Source organism: Elgaria multicarinata, chromosome 17 (assembly GCF_023053635.1).
Source record: "Elgaria multicarinata webbii isolate HBS135686 ecotype San Diego chromosome 17, rElgMul1.1.pri, whole genome shotgun sequence".
In the NCBI taxonomy this organism is placed as follows: domain Eukaryota; kingdom Metazoa; phylum Chordata; class Lepidosauria; order Squamata; family Anguidae; genus Elgaria; species Elgaria multicarinata.
This window is the reverse complement of record NC_086187.1, coordinates 18,916,246-18,935,856: the sequence shown is the minus strand read 5'-3', so window position 1 is coordinate 18,935,856 and position 19,611 is coordinate 18,916,246. Positions and strand designations below refer to the sequence as shown.

Genomic DNA, 19,611 nt, shown 5'->3' with positions numbered 1-19,611 from the left:
TGGGACCCTGGAATTTGACCATGATATCCAGCCATGGCTGCACCACTGGTTGCCAATTTGGTTTCTAGACACTGTAGCAGGATTTATTTATTTATTTTTTTAAAAAATGAAGAATGGTTTGGCCACTCGTATGGGTCTTGTGGATGCCCAGCAGTCCCCAGGATCTGAAATATTGTAATTAAGCCAATCAGGTTTTTCCCCTTTCTTGGTTCCCAAATGGTACATTTCCTTTTAAATATAATAGAAAATTACTTGCCTCCTGCTTAAGATCATCCCAAGGTGACTCTGAGAGGTGTTTAATGACAAAATGAAGGGGAAAGTATCAGATTCTGAAAAGAACAAGAGAGAACCTGCGCAAAGTATTTTTGGAAGCATCTTTTGGATGTTGAGTGAGACCACAGCAAGAATTTGACGCCTGTTTCTTTATTGATAAGATTTGCCCTGTCAGTCACAAGGCAGAAATCCATTGCTGGAGCTGTAATTGTGGTTTATCTCAGCTCTTCCAAATTGTCGAGCTTTTTACTCTCATCATTCATAATTTAGGCATATAGGAAAAGGCCCCCTGGCTATGCAGTCCTATGCGTATGCCTGAAAAGTACCTCACTTTGCTTTACGTTTTAATACTCTCCGTTTTTCTGGAGGGGCCGATCTACACCAAGCACGATATAACACTTTTAAAATGGTATGAAAACTCTATATGTAATGTGTCCTGGGCCTGAACAGTTGTCATAACCATTATAAACCGTTATAAGCAGTAGTGTAGATCCTGCTGAGGTCACATAGTGCTTCGGCTGAGTTTAACTGCAGTCCTTATGAGAATAAATTGGCTATATGCTATTCTTAATAACAATATTCTAAGTGGGAAAACTCTTGTGTTATATAATTGAAAATTTGAGGCATGGGGCACTTAAATAAAAGTAGGTAAATGTACGGTATTTCTTCAATTCTAAGACACACTTCCCCCCCCCCCCCCCATATAAACATCTCTAAAAACAGGGTGCGTCTTAGAATCACGAGTGTGTCTTAGGTTTTTTTTTTCTGTTGGTGGTACTGAAATTAGTGTGCATTTTACAATCGATGGCGACTTACAATCGAAGAAATACGGTAATTGACAATTCAGTGGTGGTCTCTTGCTTCCACTAAAGGGCAAAATGACACGTTATGTTAACTATGTGGAGTGCAGCCTCTCTTTCTGTTTTAGTCACAAGTATGTATGTGAGGCCCTGATCCAAAACTGGACCATCACACACAGGTGTTAAAAAAAGTGTGTGTGTGTGTGTGTGTGTGTGTGTGGAGACTCATCTGGCACCAATGCAGACTTCCCCCTTCTTAGCTCCTCCTGGGGGGGGGGGGGAGAGATTTTAGAAAACAAGCAGCTGCATTGGAAGTTTTAAACTTCCCTGCATGGGTATCATGGCTCCACAGGTTTACTAGTGAGCAAAAAAGGAAGAGAGGGTTCCCTGCATGCTGTGTAGCATGTTGTTTGCCAGGATGTTGGAGAAATCTATTTGGGGGTGGAGTTTGAAGGGTTTTCCTAGGTTTGCCACCCCGGCCCCGGGACATCATTCCTGTTCCCACTGAGGCACCTGACTCAGGGCTTAGCTAGACCTAAGGTTTATCCCGGGATGGCCCTGGGGTTGTCCCTGCCTGCTCCCAGGATCCCCTGTGTATCATTTATATGAACAGACATGACCCTGGGACGATCCTGAGATAAACTTTAGGTCTAGCTAAGGCCTCATTCTGTAGCAAGTTGGACCACTTTGCAAATTTTGAACATCATACCCCCGGAGGTTCTGCAATTTGTGCAAATTTCTGAACAATTTGAGCCAATTTCTGTGCGATTTGCACAAATTATGGTAGAATTTGCATATTTTTGCCCATAATTTGTGCAAAACGCTCAGAAATTTGCGTAAATCACAGAATCCATAGGAAAACAGTTCCCGGTGTTTGGGAAACAGTCTGCCACTCAGCTCAGAAACGCAAATTGAGTCATACGCGCCATGGAACTCTGTCAAGTCAAAAAAGAACTGGATTTCCCAGTGACGGACATCCCTCTAAGACCCATGGCTTCTTATGACTAAACTTAAACTGTTTGTGTTAGCATAAAACACAGCTGAGTCCTAGAGCTTCCGTGGGTGGAGAACCCATGACCCCCCAGATGTTGTTACACTCCAATGCCCATGATCCTGAACCAGCATGGCCAGTGGTTAGGGATGATGGGAGTTGTAGTCCGACAGCATTTAGAAGGCCACAGCTGCCCCACCCCTACTCTAACTATAGTGAGCTATCTTAAAGTATCAAAACCAGGGGTTCTCCTCCCCAACTTGTCTGGTTCTCCTCCTGCAAATATTAACTCTTCACTCATCACAGTACTCTTGGGTGCACTTTGCCTCAATAAGATAGTCATAGAAAGATGAGTACACTCCTAAGCGATGCCATTGTCTGGTTTTGTTACCTGGTTCTAGCAAAGGAAGTGACCAGATAGCACAGTTTAATGTCTTTGCTATTTTTCCTCTCCCCCGTCCCCCCTCCCCATTTCAGCTCATTCAAAAGAGCAGCTATTACCCCTTTCTGATGCAGAGAGCATCCTGGATGTTGGCAGCTCCCTTTAAAGAGCAGCGTTATTTCAGAAGCCCTAGCAACTCCATTGCCAATAACTATACCCTCACGGCACGTGACCTGAAGATGAAAGATCTACAGAAGATAGTCTCACCCACAAGGGCAAAGAAGTCTTTTGGGTTTGCAAAACAGAAAGCCGAATCTCCACGTATCCTCCAGGCTCATAAGTGAGCTCGTTTTTCTCAGGTAGCGCTCAGATTAGCCCAAGACATTTTGCTGCCTGAAGCAAAGGGTAAGATGCCCCCCTCTCCATTCCATCAACAGAAGCTGACAGAACCAGTGGTTGAATCTGACTTCAACACTGGCAACAGGATCATAGAGGAAGGCGCCTCTAAGGCCATGAAGTCCAACCCTTTGCTCAGTGCAGGAATCCACCTTAAAGCATCCCTGGCAGACGTTTTGCTCCTCCATGTGGTCCTTTTGATATAAAAAACATATATCCCCCATGTTTTTAGGCAAACAAGCTCAAGTGTAGTTTGTCTCTGTCTTGAGTGTCTCTGGCTTATACCATTTTCCTCTACTTTGTAGTAATGTGGATACAAACAGGCAAATTGGTCAATCCTTTCTGGTTTGCGCTGTTTTTGCATTACTCTGTGATGTACATTGAAATATGTATTTAGATACAAAGTTTAAAAATGTATTTTCTTTCAAAATATGGATTTGTAAACATATCTTTTCCTCAATACATGCATTTTTGCACTTTTTCCCCTTGGAGTTGTGAACTGCATCCGAACAATTAGGAAGTGTGAAACCTGGAGGAAAACTAACAGCGCAATCCTATGCATGTTTAGACTGAAAAAGCCAGCTTCTCCTTCATTCCAGGCTACAATCGTAGACACATTTTCCTGGGGGTGTGCCCTATTAAACATTGGGTACACGGATAGAGGATTGCGCTGCACTTCCAACAAAGATCACTATACCATATGGCCTTGCTCATTGCCACCTTGTGGACAGTTTGCTCATTTAACATAGGGCACAATCCTATGCATGCTGGCTAGAGGATGCTGGGAGTTGTACGACTTTTCCCCCCTGTCTAGACATACATAGGATTGTGCCCTAAATTCTGATCCACATGTTAGTCTCAGAGGTGCAGAATAGGTCAGTTCATATCAGAATGTGCAAAAACCGACTTCCTTAATCATTCCCTAAATCTGAATTCATTTTTTTTCTTCCTTTCCTTTCCTTTCCTTTCCTTTCCTTTCCATTCCTTTCCATTCCATTCCTCCTCCTCCTTCTTTTTTTGTTGCTGGTATTTTTCCTTGACTGACTCTCATAGTTCCAAAAGAATATGCTCCTTCTGAGAAGAAAGTGAAACTTTCATCAAGAAGTGTTGTTCGTGAATCAGACAGGTATCAAAGAGTGTCTCTACATTAAGGGGAAATTGGGTTGCTTATCTATGATTTTTGCTTCCTGCTTCTTTGGCACAATTGTTACGGGCTGCACCCTTACAAGGCTTTCTTCTCCTGGGGTCTTTCCACATTTACTACGGGCTTCCGTAGATGGCACCCAATGGCGATGATATGATTGGTAATTGAAAACTTCCCCTCTCGACAATGCTCCATAAAGTTCAATGAAACAACACCATCTAGTGGCTGACCTTTTTAAAAGTAAAATTTTTGGGGAAGGCATGGGAGAGGTTCTGGAGGTTGACAGCATAATTTAAAGGACCCACAAACTTCCGTGAATGGCCAATCATGAGCATGCAATAAATCGTTCATGTAGAGAAGCTCATAAAATCCCAAAAGTTAGACAAAAGAATCACTTGACCATCAGGACGAAAGTCTGCCGAAATTTTTTAAGAGTCTTTACTAACTAGTGGAAGACAGCTACAGAGGGGGCCACCCAAACATCACGAGGCAAGGTGTTCCGAAGTTGGGTGAGATCACTGAGACGTGTGTTTGGGTGCCACCCATTGTTCTTCCGCCATAGCTGGGATGCAAAGAAGGCTCTGTGTGTCAGATCTTACACAGCAGGCAGGCAGATACAGGGATGGGCAGAAGGTAGATCTCCAGATGTTTAGGACTTCAACTCCCAGAAGCCCCTGCCACCATGGCCAATGGTCAGGAATGCGAACAGTGTTCAGGAGACATACTGGCAACCAGTGCAGCTCCTCCAGGAAAGGTGTGTAATGTGTTCTTAGTTTTTAATGCTTTTTAATTTTTGTGAACTGCCCAGAGAACATCGGCTATAAAGTGGTATAGAAATATAACAAATGAAAAGAAATGAATGAAATCATTGGCCTAAAGAAGCTTGAGATTTGTTGAAGGTATGGAAACAATCAATGTGTAGCAGGGACTTGGGTTGTCTAAATCTGTGATTCTGGTTTCTAGCTCACTAAGCTGGTGGCCTTTCATTTCAGAGACGCATCAACATCCCAAATGTGCAGTTTGGATACATTACGGTTAGAAAAGCAAATCTCAGAACTGGAAGTTCCCTGTTATTCTGACTGCCAGCCTCTGACTCCAGAAGAACAGTTGGTTGTGATGCTCCATCATGAGGAGGAGATAAGCCAGCAAGAAAACTCACCCACAGATAATGATCTGGAGGTAGGTGCACCATTGATGAAACACAGAGAAAGGCAAATATTTCAAAGCATCCTTTATAATCAAGGCACATGCCTGCTTGGGAGGAGGAGTACAGGTCTAAGCGACAAAATAAATATAAAACATAAGCCATATTTAAGGCTTTGGGCAAATGACTACCTTTTTTTTAAATTGCCTTTTCATTTTGCCCTCTATCTGCTGCTTCCTGCTTTTTTGGCATGATTGTTATGGGCTTAATTACATGGGCATAGAGTGGGATGACTGTGTGGTTTGAATTGAATACTTCCCCTCCATTCAGTTCCGGTGAGACAGTGCCATCTAGTGGCAGAACACCCCACTTTTTCAGATGTTACCACTTTTAAAGTGAGTCTTTTCGTGGCAGAATTTCCAACTGATGTCCTGGTCATTCACCACATTGTTTAAAAGACCTGCAAACTTCCGTGAGTGTCCAATCACGAGCGTGCAATGAACTGCTCATTTAGAGGAGCCCTCTGTCTGCTGATCACCCCAAATTTTTAAGTATGGTTAAAACAAAAAGAGATAGTAAACTGCAAAGCAGGGAGGGGCAAGAGCAACTCCCCTATGAGGAAAGCTGACAAGGTATGGGACTTTTTATCTTAGAAGAAAAAAGCACGGGGAGAAAAAAAATACAAGTGTATAAAATGATGTATATTGTGGGAAAGTTGAGAAGGAGAAAGTTTTTCTCATTTTCCATACTACTAGAACCCAAGGTCATGAATGGTAGGAGATTCAGAACAGACAAAAGGAAGTATTTCTTCACAAAAGGCATAGTTGAAATTACTACCACAAGATATAGTAATGATGACTAACTTGGAGGAAAGGAACCTCTCGTGCAAGCACTGAGTCATTACTGACTCTTGGAGGGACGCCAGCTTTTGCTGACATTTTCTTGGCAGGTCTTATAGCGGGGTGGTTTGCTGTTGCCTTCCCCGGCCGTTATTCCCTTTCCCCCAGCTAACTGGGTACTTATTTTACTGACCTTGGGAGGATGGAAGGCTGAGTCGACCCCAGCCGGCTGCCTGAAACCAGCTTCCGCTGGGCTCGAACTCAGGCCGTGGGGAGAGTTTCAGCTGCAGAAACTGCTGCTTTACCGCTCTGCGCCACACGAGGCTCATGACCAACTTAGATGACTTTAAAAAGGGATTCTAGTTTGGCCCTTGATTTCTTGTCATTACTTACACTCAATCCAATAATATTAATTCTATCTACTGATTTTTTTTGTGGGGGGTTGTAGCGCTACTGTTATTACATCCATAAAGGCATCCGGAAGGACATGCTAGCACCACAGAAAGAAGAAGTGATGGACAATATCTTAAAGCATATCCCTAGTCATTTTCTCGTCAACCCAAATTTGGAGGCACTGTTGAACAGCTTAAAAGAAGAGATTCAACACGATTATCAGATTTGGCTCATGAAAGACATTGGTAAGATAGGAGAAGAGAGTGCTTTGACAGGCGCAGTGATGCTTAGAGTTTAGCTTCACATAGTTTAGGGCGTTAGCTGACTACAAGCTGAACAACGGCATTCTACAACTTAAGTTTTTAGGGCCAGCCCCATACTTTCCTCCAGTGTCAAAGACAGGTAATGCATGCTGAAGCACGTGTGGAGTGTGTATAGCATCATCTAAAAGCAAGGAAATATGCTCTTTAAAAAATGTCCAACTGTTGGATTTTTCCTAATATGCAAATCTGTGCAGATTTAATTAGTTGACTAAATCACAGCTGATGCAAGCCACTGAGTACAATAGATTGCTCTGTAAAAATTCTTTAATCTTGTAACATTGATTAAGCACAAAAAATGGAGTCTATATTGTTTTGGAAAGATAAACTGCTAGATAACACAATCATATATCCCATGGGGTAATATTTAAGGATATTTTATATTATCATAACTATTTATGTCTTTTTGATTTCTTAAGGTGAATGTATTAAGAATGTAAATCCTAAAAAGTACAAACTTTTTAGGATTTACATTCACATGGCATTTTTCTAACATAGATTTTGTATTATAGAAACATTGAAATTTTAAAAGGTGGTGATGGGAGGACATTAAAGTTTTTAATCTTTAAGATGCCACACAGCACTCTTCGTACGTAGAGTTAGCAGAAAGCACGGGCACCCTGTCCCTGTCACAGTGCCACCCTGTCCCTGTCACAGTGCCACCTTTTTGCATCCACAGCTAACACTACACACTTGACCACTGTTTACAAATTCTGGGATAGACAGGTTATATTGTTTGGTGGTTTTTTTTGCCTTTTCCTTATTCTTCCCATGTGTCATATGGTTTTACTCTAGTTGATTACATCTTGATGGATCCAGAGGAGAGAAAAAGACTCTTTATATACAACATCCCCCGACCTTTCCCCCAAAGAGTGATCCGTGCCCCTGTCCCGTGGCACCAGATCTACCAAGAAGTGAGAAGCTGGAATGAAAGCCACCTCTTCACCATCAACCCCATGATGCTTACTTTGCAACACCTCTGGTTTACAGAGTAAGTTGCCTTCTTTAAAAGTACTCTGTAACCTCTCTGCTACGCCACAATCAGTGGTGCCACAGTACATTTTAAAGTGCAGGTGCTCATCATGACAGTCCTTGTAGCCATTTCCTGAAGGAGAATCCAAAAATTCAGGCTGCTTTGTTGATCCATATCAGCAAATCAATTGTAGCAATTTCCATCTCCACCGGGAGCACGTCTTGTTAAAGCTAATGGGTCTTAGTAGCCCATTCAAGATCATGGCACCCCAAAAATACTTTACATTACAACAAGGAACAATATAAGCCCTGCTGGATTAGAACAAGGGTCCATCTAGTCCGGCATTCTGTTCACACAGTGCCCAACCAGCTGCCCACAGGAAACCCATAAGCAGGACATGAGTAAACACCACCTCCCCACCCATGTTCCCCAGGAACTCGTGTATATACCCTATTTCTTCGTTTCTAAGGTGCACTTTTTTCCCATATAAACATCTCTAAAAATGGGGTGCGTCTTAGAATCGCGGGTGTTTCTTAGGTTTTTTTTTCTGTTGGTGGTACTGAAATTAGTGTGCATCTTACAATCGATGGCGTCTTACAATTGAAGAAATATGGTACGTATACTGCCGCTAATGCTGGAGGTAGCATATTTTTTATTTATTTATTTTATTTATTTAAGGATTTTTATGCCGCCATTCAGCCGAAAAAGGCTCTCACGGCGGCTTACAAAAGTATTTCTTGACAGGCCCTGCCCACAGGCTTACAATCTAAAAGACATGACACAAAAGGAAAGGGGATTGGGAGGGAGGAGGAGGAGGGGGAAAAGGAAAGCAAATTCAGGCACTACAATCTTAGTTGCAAAGTTCAACAGTTACAGTTGACAGCTGGAGGGAGGGGGCTCTCAGCTGGAGCTGGACCCAGGCACGGTGGAGAGGTGCCTGGCTGCTGCTTCCTCCCTCACTGGTGGCCTCTGCAGAGACAGTTGGTAGCAGGAAGGAGGGGGCTCTGAGCTGGAGCTGGACCCAGGCACGGTGGAGAGGTGCCTGGCTGCTGCTTCCTCCCTTACTTATATGCATATAAGCATCAGGACTAGTGGCCCTAGCTTTCTCATTGAAGAATTTCTCCAGTCCCCTTTTGCAGCATGGAGAGGACCACGTTGGACCTGCCTGACACGTAGGCGTTAAGGAGCCAGCCAGAAAAACATAACTGTAATTCAGTGTCAATACAGAGGGATTCAGAGCCAGCCTTTTAAGAGCAGAACACTCAAAACACTCTGCCTGAATGGAGAGATGAATCACTTTCTCCTGCTTTCATTAAAAAAAAGAAAAAAAAGAATCTCAAGTTCTTTCGATCCATTTGACTGCATATTGCTTTGAGAGTGAGCTAGATGGGAGATTCTACGAGTTGTGGGATTCCTTTTCTGTCTAAACATGCATAGATTACGCCCTTAAAAAGTTAACAATCAATAATTTTTTGAAGAAATTTGTGGATATATCTCCCTCTCTCACACACACACTTTTTTTTATTGATGTGAGTCGTTTTGGGAGGCAATAATTGTCTGGAAAATGGGATAAAAATGAAGTAAATAAATATATACATATCTTTTGTAAGGCCTTATTAAAAAAGAAAACCAACCCAATGAAATTCTCAACTATCCCTCAACTCTGTTATTATAATTGCATTTAATCCTCATAAATACATCATTAGCTCAAGTTCATTGCAGCCATGCATTTCCGACCCCATAGGTTTTGTGAACTGAGGTTCGTCCGTACCAAGGAGATACTTGCCGGCGAGTTGCCACTGCTACCCAACGAGTTCGAGGAATTGATTCGGAAACACTGCCAAGAAACTCATGAAATCCTTCAAAACAGGTCAAAATGCTTTAAGTGGATTTTAATTCCTAATGACCCCCTACCCTCCTCCTAACCCGTCAGTATTTTTCAGGCAAACAGACAGGCAGAACTTTCAGTATCCTCATGCCAAAGTGACAGTTCCTGTCTTGGCTAACAGTGGCCCTGTTTAAAAGACACCTTAAACGACGGCTTGACCATGGTGGTTAAGCCAGAAAGCTGGGCCATGTTCAGAAGACACCTTAAACCACGGCTTTAACCACGGTGACTAAGGCAAAACACCTTTTGAAAAGAACTTACGATGCTAGGATTGTTTTGCAGCTGCCATTGGGAGCCAGGGCAGCAGAGGTTTTTTGGTAGACCAGTGCTGAGATCAGCCAGGCTGGATGTGAACTTGGATGGGCCGAAGTTGTGTTAGACTGACAATGCCAGTGTCCTGCATCTGGTAGCATGCAAGCCACAGCTGCAGCGAGCAATCTTGGGGTGGGATGGGGGTTAATCTGTTGGGGTGCATGCCAGCTGTGAGTGGGGGGCACATGCTGGTGCTGAGTGGATCCTGAGCAAAAGGTGGGTTGGACCGTCTCTTTCTCTCTCTTCCCCCTCCTTTTATCTCTGAGGCCTGTACATTAACAGTGGACACTACCTAACACAATTTCATTGCCTGTTTTATGTCGATACGGTCAACTCAATGCCATCTTGAAAATGTTCTGCATTTGGTATTTTGTTTGTATTCGATTGAAAAGATTTCTATGCCTCCTTTCGATCTCACAGACCGACAAGGCAGCTTACAACTCACTGTTTAAAACACAGAGTTAATGAGATAAAGGCAATTTGCATGTTACAGGTGGATTCCCACCTGTGCAGAACTCTTTATCGACCAGAAGGAAAACTGGCTTCATCTCGCCCCCCAGAAAGACTTAGACTCTTCCCAACAAATAGAAGAATATTTTGCTTCGGTGGCAATCCTCATGTCGCTACAGCTACGGGAGTTGGTCATTAATTCATTAGAAGACCTCCTTTCTTTTTTTGAGATACACAAGGTATGTGGATTTCTACAGGGGTGTTAGTCTGTTGCAGGGAAATAATAGTCTTGTGGCATCTTAAAGGCAAATGGATTTATTATGGTATCTGGAGTACAGTCGTTGGATGCCTGAAGTACTTCCTGAATTGCTGGTATATATACACATGTGGGGGGGGATGATGGCGGATTGGAGTGGGGTGGGGGCAGGATTTTAAGTAGTGAGGTCACAGTGAAGTGAAAGGCAGAATGTGATCATGTCACTTTAGTCTGTGGTGTGATGTAGACATAATAATCTCAGTGAAGGCTGATGTCTCAGATTTCAGTGGGGCTATGAATCTATTCTGGGTTTCCATCAGAACCAGCCAGAATTTGAAAGGGGGCTATTCAAGGTGCTGAAACCATTTTTTGGGGGGGAAATCCGGGTCAGCATTTTGGATCGCTCTTTTAGAGCTGTGGCGAGTTTTGACTGAAACTCCAAAAAGGATTCACAGACCCACGGAAATCAGAGCCACCTGCCTCCACTTGGAAGTCTATACATTTATCCAGCTCGTTCTTATAAAACATATGTATTCATTTGATTTATTTAGCAACAACATCCTTTTCTGCTGCCATTCTTCCAAATGGTATTCGAAGTGGGGTAGCAAAATATCACCCTGAAATATAACATCAACCCCTCCCAGCAAACCATAAGCCAGGAGCAGAATAAAAGGGCTCATGTGGAGGAGATATGCGATGCCACATCTGCAGCTACTGTGTGTGGGAGAACATGGAAGTGGCTGCATTGGCTTGGAGGGAATGCGGCTGGACTATATAGGCCCTTGCTTTCATCCAGCATGGCTCTTATGTTCTTATGATGCTAGGGTGAAGCTAGTATGCTTGTCCTCACTCTCTGAGCTTCATCCCACGTACCTGTTTCCCCCGAATTATCCCCTACAGTGCTAAGCTGTCGGCATTGTTGTTGTCGTTGCTAAATCACACCTGGGCGGCAGCACTCCTAAGATCCTTTGCAAAGGGTTTAAGGGGGGAAATATAAAAAAAATCATAAAAAATCAATGGATGACCCAATTCAATTCAAATTTGGTATGCTTAAAGCTCTCCTTCATATCTATTACTGTGACAATTTTGATGTCTTTATCTTTAAAGCTTACGCAGATGTATGCATTTGTTTATTTTTTCTTTAAACATATCAAATCCTGCTCCTGTGCCCCAGTGGCCGCTTGGAAAACAACAAATTGATTTGCTCAAAAACTAGTAGCAAAATAGGGTGGGTCTTTTCCTTTTATAGCACAATTAAAGCAGGATGCATGGGAGTACTTCACAGTCAAAGCAGATTATAAACTGGAAAACTTCAGAGTACTTCACAATAAAAGCAGGTTTTAAGCTGGAAAACTTTGGAGTCCCTTGCATGCAATTCACAGTGATTGCACAGTATAATGCTGGTGTGATAAAGCTCTCTCTCTCCTCATGTCTTGGTGTAAGGAAGATTTAGAACACCTGAAGAGGGCTTTTGAATTCAGTTTTCCACCATGGATGACCGTGGTTCCTCGTCGTTACTTGCCAGCCATAATGTCCTTTCATTCTTTGCCTTGAGGATGGAAATGACTTTGGAGAAACTTACCATGAAATGCAGTTCTTCATACCGCAAATCCTGGTCATCAAACTGGATGTGGAGGACCCCGCAATCGTATTTGAGCCAGATCTGAGAGCTTGCTGGGAATTAATCTACCGCTGCTTCGCAGAGATCCTAAAGAATTCCGAGGGACTTCCAAGGGTACGGACAAGGGAGATTAAGAGTGTGGCCCTCCAGGTTGGGTAAGGCTGCAATAGAGGATCATAAGATGCAGGAACATAGTCAAAATCAGGCAGGGATCAAGATGCAAGGCAACAATTCAGGGTAAAGAGCAGGAGCTTAGTCAGCTGCTGCCTTCACGTGAGAGACGATTTCCTTGAACTGAGGAGGCTGGGGCTTTATAGAGGCTGGTGGGCTGGGATTGGCCCTTGTGGTCAGCTGACTGAGCATGGTACTGCAGCCTAGAGCGCTCAATCTGCTAGACCTGAAGTGGAAACAGAGCCCATGGCAGCTAAGATGCTAGAACCAGTTGGACTCTCTTCTCTTCTTGCGCCCCCCTCCACCCCCATGCTCTGCAATGTGATCTTGAGTAGACAAAGTTTTATGACTGTGTATACTGTTAATAAAGGCTTCAATCTGATGTGTGCGTACTCAAGAGCAAGTCCCATTCCACTCATTGGGCCCTATTTCTGTGTAAGCAGGTATAGGATTGAGCCGTACATTTTGCAAAGATATGTTTGCATTGTTGGTTGACATGCCTAACGAAACTTGAGACAGGATGAAGTGCTTTTCATATGTATCACAATACATTTATTCTATCTGCATCATCCTGTTTTTGCTGTGATTCCCCCCTCCCTGTTTTTAGGTACAAGTTAAACTTTTCCCAGAATTAAAAGGAGATGACCTAATTCTTCGTACTGTCCAAGAAGATGAATCTTTAGTTTCAAAATATGTGAATAAAGCTTTAGAGATATTTGAGCGCAATATAGTTGGTCCACAGAAGTAAGTATTTGCTGCGAAATCTGTTGACCACTTAAAACAGGGGTGGGCAGAAGGTAGATGAAAGCCATTGGCAACAGGTGGTGCATTATTATTATTATTATTATTATTATTAATATTATTATATTTATATCCCGCCTTTTCCCTAGTATTGGGACTCAAGGCAGTTTACAAGATTAAAACATGTACAATTAAAACATAAATATAAATTACAAAAGTTAAAATAGAATTAAACCTACAGTAAAATTAAAAACATGTTAAAAATGTTAAAAACTGTAACAGGTTAAAAGGGTGGTGGTGGTCCAATAGAATCATAGAATCATAGAACAGCAGAGTTGGAAGGGGCCTACAAGGCCATTGAGTCCAACCCCCTGCTCAAAGCAGGAATCCACCCTAAAGCATCCCTGACAGATGGTTGTCCAGCTGCCTCTTGAATGCCTCTAGTGTGGGAGAGCCCACCACCTCCCTAGGTAACTGGTTCCATTGTCGTCCTATTCTAAAAGTCAGGAAGTTTTTCCTGATGTCCAGCCGGAATCTGGCTTCCTGTAACTTCAGCCCATTATTCCGTGTCCTGCACTCTGGGAGGATTGAGAAGAGATCCTGGCCCTCCTCTGTGTGACAACCTTTCAAGTATTTGAAGAGTGCTATCATGTCTCCCCTCAATCTTCTCTTCTCCAGGCTAAACATGCCCAGTTCTTTCAGTCTCTCTTCATAGGGCTTTGTTTCCAGACCCCTGATCATCCTGGTTGCCCTCCTCTGAACACGCTCCAGCTTGTCTGCGTCAACATTAACACATACATTAACACAGGTCCAGTATAGTTCCAAAACCTGCTCAAACAAAAATGTTTTTGCCTGCTCCAAAACTGGCACAGAGGGAGCCAGCTTAGCCTCTCTGGGAAGGGAGTTCCAGAGCCCTGGAGCAGCCACCGAGAAGGCCCTCTCCCATGTACCCATCAGGTGTGCCTGGAATGTTGGTGGGACTGCTAAGGCCCCACAGCCCAGAGAGCTGCCAAATGGCCACCCAGGCCCAGTGTCAGCACCTGGGCTGTCATGCACGTGCCAAGGCCCACTGGAGCTGATGTTGCTTGTCGCTGCACCCTTCCTTTCTTCTTCCTTTTCAAAACATTTTATAACCAAAGGACCAGCAGCTGAGCACTTATGTATTTATTATTTTGAGATATATAGATTGGGCGGTATAAAAATGCAATAAATAATAATAATAATAATTTCCTACCACATAATGATGCTTATTCCCAAGGAAATGTGTTTTAGATTCAGGGCAGGAGAAGCAAACTCCATTTTAATTCTGCAGCTATGATGGTGCGATTTTATTTATTTCATTTCATTTCTGTACTGCCCAACAGCCAAAGCTCTCTGGGCAGTTCACAGAAATTAAAACCGCAATGTACTGCAATATGGAAACTTACATCCACAATATGAAAGTACAAACCAGATTAAAACCAATCGGCAATGGAGAGATTTAAAATATAGATTTAATAAAGGAGAGCTAAAATACTAGGATGCTAAAATGTTTAAATACTGGGAAAATAAAAAAAAGGTCTTCACCTGGCACTGAAAGGAGTACAACGTAGGTGTCATGCGAGCCCCTTTAGGAAGCTCATTCCACAGCCAGGGTGCCACAGCAGAAAAGGCCCTCTTCCTGAAAGTCTATGATTGCTATGATTTAAGTGAGGTGTTGGGCTTTAAGAGAGTTTAAAATGTGTGCATGCTCAGAGTATGTCTTTTTCTATCTGGCTCACAGTTTTTTTGTTTTGCTCTAACATGTCAGGAATGTAGAAGCAATTGTAAAGAATGGAATGGCAAAGATAAATGTTAGTTGGGTGCTTTGCAACAGAAATAATTCCCATGGCCATCTAAAGGGGATGCCCTGTGACACCATTAAGTCCAGGTTTAAAAATGACCTAGCTGCAACGCTGCATCCAGAAATGATTGCTGTGTCATTTCCGTTCCTTTTATGTCCCTTCTGCATTTAAGGTACTTAAATGTGTACAGGAAATACAGCGATCTCTTGAATAACAATGCCGAAAAAGGTGTGACTGAATTTTTAAGCAAAAGACACGACCTGGATGATTTTGTGGAGGTACCCATTTCTTACATAATTGAAAGCAACGTACATGTGTAGGTCCCGATTGACTTCTCTGTAATGGGGAGCTTTTATTTGAATGGCATGATCGCAAGGGGGCGCCCTGCGCTTCTGGAATCATGCTTGCAGGTTAGATCAGCGGTACAGAAAGCTAGGCCTGTAGTGAAAGCCACCACTTTCTTGGAGGGTTTTGTGCACTAGGCTTTGCAAGGGCTGGATGTGTGTACTGGAGACATGAAAAAGGTAAACCCTCAGCACTCTAACAGAGCCCTGAGTAGTTTAATTAGGGGGTGGTTTTGCTTTGAGTTTTGCAGGAAATGCAGCCACAAAGGAGTGAGCTTTGTGTCCATGTTATTTCTTGCAGTCAACAGATGGTTCTTGTAATAGTCAGGTTCTCTTTGGTGACTCTCCTTAGCAAAAAGGCGTGGGAGTTACTGGAAGAGAAGCAGAATTACAGCCTTTATTTCAGAATATGATGAATGCATGCGAGACAACTGTTGTATTTCTCAGAACACTCCTGCTTTCGATGGGAGGCAAATGATGAGGCTTGCTAAGTAATCTACAAAGCTTTTATTAAGCAACAAACGTCTCTTCTACCTGAAGAGAGTCCAACCTCTTGGAAACATCCCCCTAGGCAAAACTATGCAAACTAAGCATGACAATTGTCTGTTCAAGAAGAATAGGAAGCCACTTCCCAAATGCCATAACTTCAGAGCACCTGGTGCAGAGGCAGGTTCTGGCGTAATCGAACCGACTTTCTCACACCTTCCTTCTGTGCTGTGCGTTTGAGCTTCCGGCAGACCCTTGCATCAGCTAGCTTGTTGGAACACTCACCTCCGGAAGAAAGCTCACTTCCCACTGAGTGTGTAGGATTTGGCCTTGAGGAGATAAGCTCTGGAGAGGGCTGACTCCCAGCTGGGGTATCGCCCGTGAGAGCTTCCTCCCCCACAGGTACAGGCTGGCTGGTGTCTGGCGCTGCGTGTTCTAATTCTGAATCTGATTCTGATTGATTACCTGAAACATCTTCTCCCAAAACAGGGGCAGTAGGGTTAGACTTAACAACATACCTCTATACAGCCTTCCTTATTTTTAGATTTCTGATCAAGAAACCTTAGATCTTTTGGAAGGAAGGCAAGCTTTTATGTCCGAATCAGAAATGCTTTGCAGGATGGAGCCTGGATGCGCTGTGAATAAATACTGAGATGTAGCCAGATCAATCTACTTTCCCCTCCTTTTTTGTGTGCTACTCCTTTATGTGGTGTTCTTTGATCGCATACCAGCAAAAACTTCACCAGCCTTTGGTGTCCACTGGCATAGTTTCTGTGGATTGGAGCAACTTGGAAGCCCCAGAGATTTTGACTTTGGTGTTGTTGTTTTTACGCAATTGCTGCAGTGGAAATCCTTAAGCTCAATTCAGTTCCTTATTTCTATACCCAGTCAAGAGAGCTAAACAGAGACCAATACAGGACAAAAATGGGGTAAAGAGCCCTGAATAATCAATGGCTCTTGGCCTCACTTCTGTTTCATTTCAAGTGATTTGCTAACGTTTTCTTTTTTTATTATGTGCAGTAGTCAATTTCTCTGGCACATTGATTTTGCAAGAGCTTAAGAACTCACTGCAAGCACTGAGTGAACAGAAGATGGAGTTGATAAGGAATAAGAATATCTGGGTAAAAGACTCTGGATGTAGACCATTACCTTTAAGCATCACTCAGGAAAAGAATGCATTTGTAGATCGTTCTTTTCCCTTTTTCAACTTATCTGGAATCAAATATGAACCTGTTTGCTCGGAAGTAGTCTAAAACAATCGTATTGCTGTTGTTGTTGTTGTTGATTATGATGCTATATATATTATGGCGCTTTTATCCTGCTGCAGAAGATTGATGGCTTGACGAAACTGAAAAAAGAAATTGCTTCCATGCACATCACAGTCCCACTGGCCATGTTCTGCCTGGATACATCCAAACTGAATGAGGTGCTTTGCAATCGGACCCAACAGCTCAAAGACAGACTGATTGAATATGAAGTAAATGAAAACAGGGAAGTCAACCAGAGGTACGCTTAAGTTGCTTCCAGGACAAAGGAGAAAAGGATACTGCTGTGCTTTCCTTTATGCAACAAATTGCTTTTTTAAAAATAATAATCATATTTTCATGTGGGCCTCATCCTAGAGTTTGGATGTTTGTCTGGCTCCTGGCCTTCCGATGCTGGGTAGAACTCCCCCCACACCAAGGATTTATTTATTTATTTGTTACGCTACTGTTTGTTCTGCTGTTTTTATTTTGCTTCTCCTCTGCCACCTTATTTATTTTTTAAAGATGGTTTCTGTTGCATTTGGTAGCTTTATCTATCTGTCTGCATTTTATATATATATATATATTTAGTCGCTTTGAATGTTCATTTCAAGCAGAAAAGTGGCACTATACATATTCTTTTATTTAAACAGAATGGTTTATTCAGGGTCACAGAAAGTGAACTGTTGGTCTCTTTTTGATCTGCCTAAAAGCATTCAGGTCTTAAAGTGGGATACAATAAATAGAGAGGAGGAAATTATGAGTATGTTGGATGGTGCAACGTAGGATCACTTGAGCAAAGCGCTATTTTGGTCCCACAATTGTTTATTAAGGCATAAAGAAGTGATAGGTTGGTTGATGGAATGGGATGGGTGGTACTGGCTAAATATCCCATTTCTGGTACTGGCTAAATGTCCCATTTCACGAACTGGCTAAATATCCCGTTTCAGGTACTGGCTAAATATCCTGTTTCAGGTTAAGTCTGCAGGGAAAGTTCAGGGAAGGAAAAGCAGGACCATGGACAGCACTGAACAGAGCTGAGAAAAATCCAGGCTTGCAATTAGGCAGTAGGAGCATCAGGCTAGAATGATGTTCCAACAAAGGTGTGGAGCCAACTAAGGGCTTAAATAGTAAGTTTATTAGTTAGCTTAGTTCACTGAATTTATATGTTGTTTCACACAACCAAAAGAAACCCTGACGGGATTTGTAAAAAAAGGTTAAAGTACAAAGAACACAATATATCATAATATCTTCATTCAAACCATACAAATGTACTAAAAATCTCCATCCCAAAAATCACTGACAACTATTTCTTTTCCAGCATACAAATAAATAGCAAAAGTCATGACTATGGTTGGGGCCTTAGCGGGAGCAGAGAAACGTCTTTGCCTGGTGTGGAAAGGATGAAAGAGTTGGCGTCAGGCGAGCTTTCCTACTGAGTGCAATTAGGGTGTAGGCAGGGCAGGGTTTCTACCTCTGTCCCCTCTGGGGAATCTACGAGTACTTAAAGGGACCATGCCCAATTCTTTGGGCATTGTTCCAGAGGAGCTGGAGGTAGCACTTTTCAAATACTTCAAATATTCTTTGGGCATTATTCCAGAGGAGCTGGAGGTAGCACTTTTCAAATACTTAAAAGGTTGTCACACAGAGGAGGGCCAGGATCTCTTCTCGATCCTCCCAGAGTGCAGGACACGGAATCATGGGCTCAAGTTACAGGAAGCCAGATTCTGGCTGGACATCAGGAAAAAACTTCCTGACTGTTAGAGCAGTACTACAATGCAACCAATGACCGAGGGAGGTCGTGGGCTCTCCCACATTAGAAGCCTTCAGGAGGCAGCTGGACAGCCATCTGTCAGGTATGCTTTAAGGTAGATTCCTGCATTGAGCAGGGGGTTGGACTCAATGGCCTTAGAGGGCCAGTCCAGCTCTACTATTCTATGATCATGAAAAACTTCCCGGCTGTTAGAGCAGTACGACAATGGAACCAATGAGCTAGGGAGGCCGTGGGCTCTCCCACGTTAGAGGCCTTCAAGAGGCAGCTGGACAGTCATCCGTCGGGGATGCTTTAAAGTGGATTCCTGCATTGAGCTGGGGGTTGGACTCGATGGCCTTATAGGACCCTTCTAACTCTACTATTCTAAGATTCTATGAATCTCCTGCTTGGCCAAGGGCTTGAAGGTGCCACCTTCAGAGGAGAAGAAGGAGGGCAGAGCAACCTCCTCTGGCGGTGGAGCTGTAGTCAGGGCTGGCTGCTTTGGTTCTACTCCTGTGGGGCCTTCTGGCACAGGTGCATCTTCTGGGATTTGCACCAGGGTGTGTGTGTGTTTCCCGCACACTTCTCTCTGAACTGGTTAGCCGGTTCATTTCACAAATAAATGTTTGCTATGTTTCTACTTAAATCAAGGGTTGGGAACCTCAGGCCCAGGGGCCAAATCTGGCCTTCCTGGGGTCCCAATCCAGTCTTCTGGGTCTCCCCAGATTGCCATGACTCTTTCCTTCAAATACTTTGGTGGTTTCCTGGCTCCCCCACCCCATTCTAAAAGACTGGGAAGCCTCTCCTAAGACTAAGTTATTGGCAGTAGGCGCTCTAAGCAAACATATACTGGCGTTTTTCTATTTT

The 19,611-nt window shown here is 43.2% G+C and overlaps 1 protein-coding gene across 1 annotated transcript in view; it reads left to right on the top strand.

Annotated features, from left to right (window-relative positions):
• DNAH3 (dynein axonemal heavy chain 3) overlaps positions 1-19,611 on the top strand; it is a 94,559-nt gene that overhangs the window by 2,245 nt on the left and 72,703 nt on the right. The window contains exons 3-13 of the mRNA XM_063143478.1: positions 2,542-2,767; positions 3,896-3,968; positions 4,979-5,165; positions 6,418-6,607; positions 7,478-7,673; positions 9,400-9,525; positions 10,349-10,544; positions 12,117-12,296; positions 12,961-13,097; positions 15,090-15,195; positions 17,075-17,253. Of these exons, the coding sequence (XP_062999548.1) occupies positions 2,542-2,767; positions 3,896-3,968; positions 4,979-5,165; positions 6,418-6,607; positions 7,478-7,673; positions 9,400-9,525; positions 10,349-10,544; positions 12,117-12,296; positions 12,961-13,097; positions 15,090-15,195; positions 17,075-17,253 (1,796 nt within the window). The remainder of the gene's footprint in view (positions 1-2,541; positions 2,768-3,895; positions 3,969-4,978; positions 5,166-6,417; positions 6,608-7,477; positions 7,674-9,399; positions 9,526-10,348; positions 10,545-12,116; positions 12,297-12,960; positions 13,098-15,089; positions 15,196-17,074; positions 17,254-19,611) is intronic.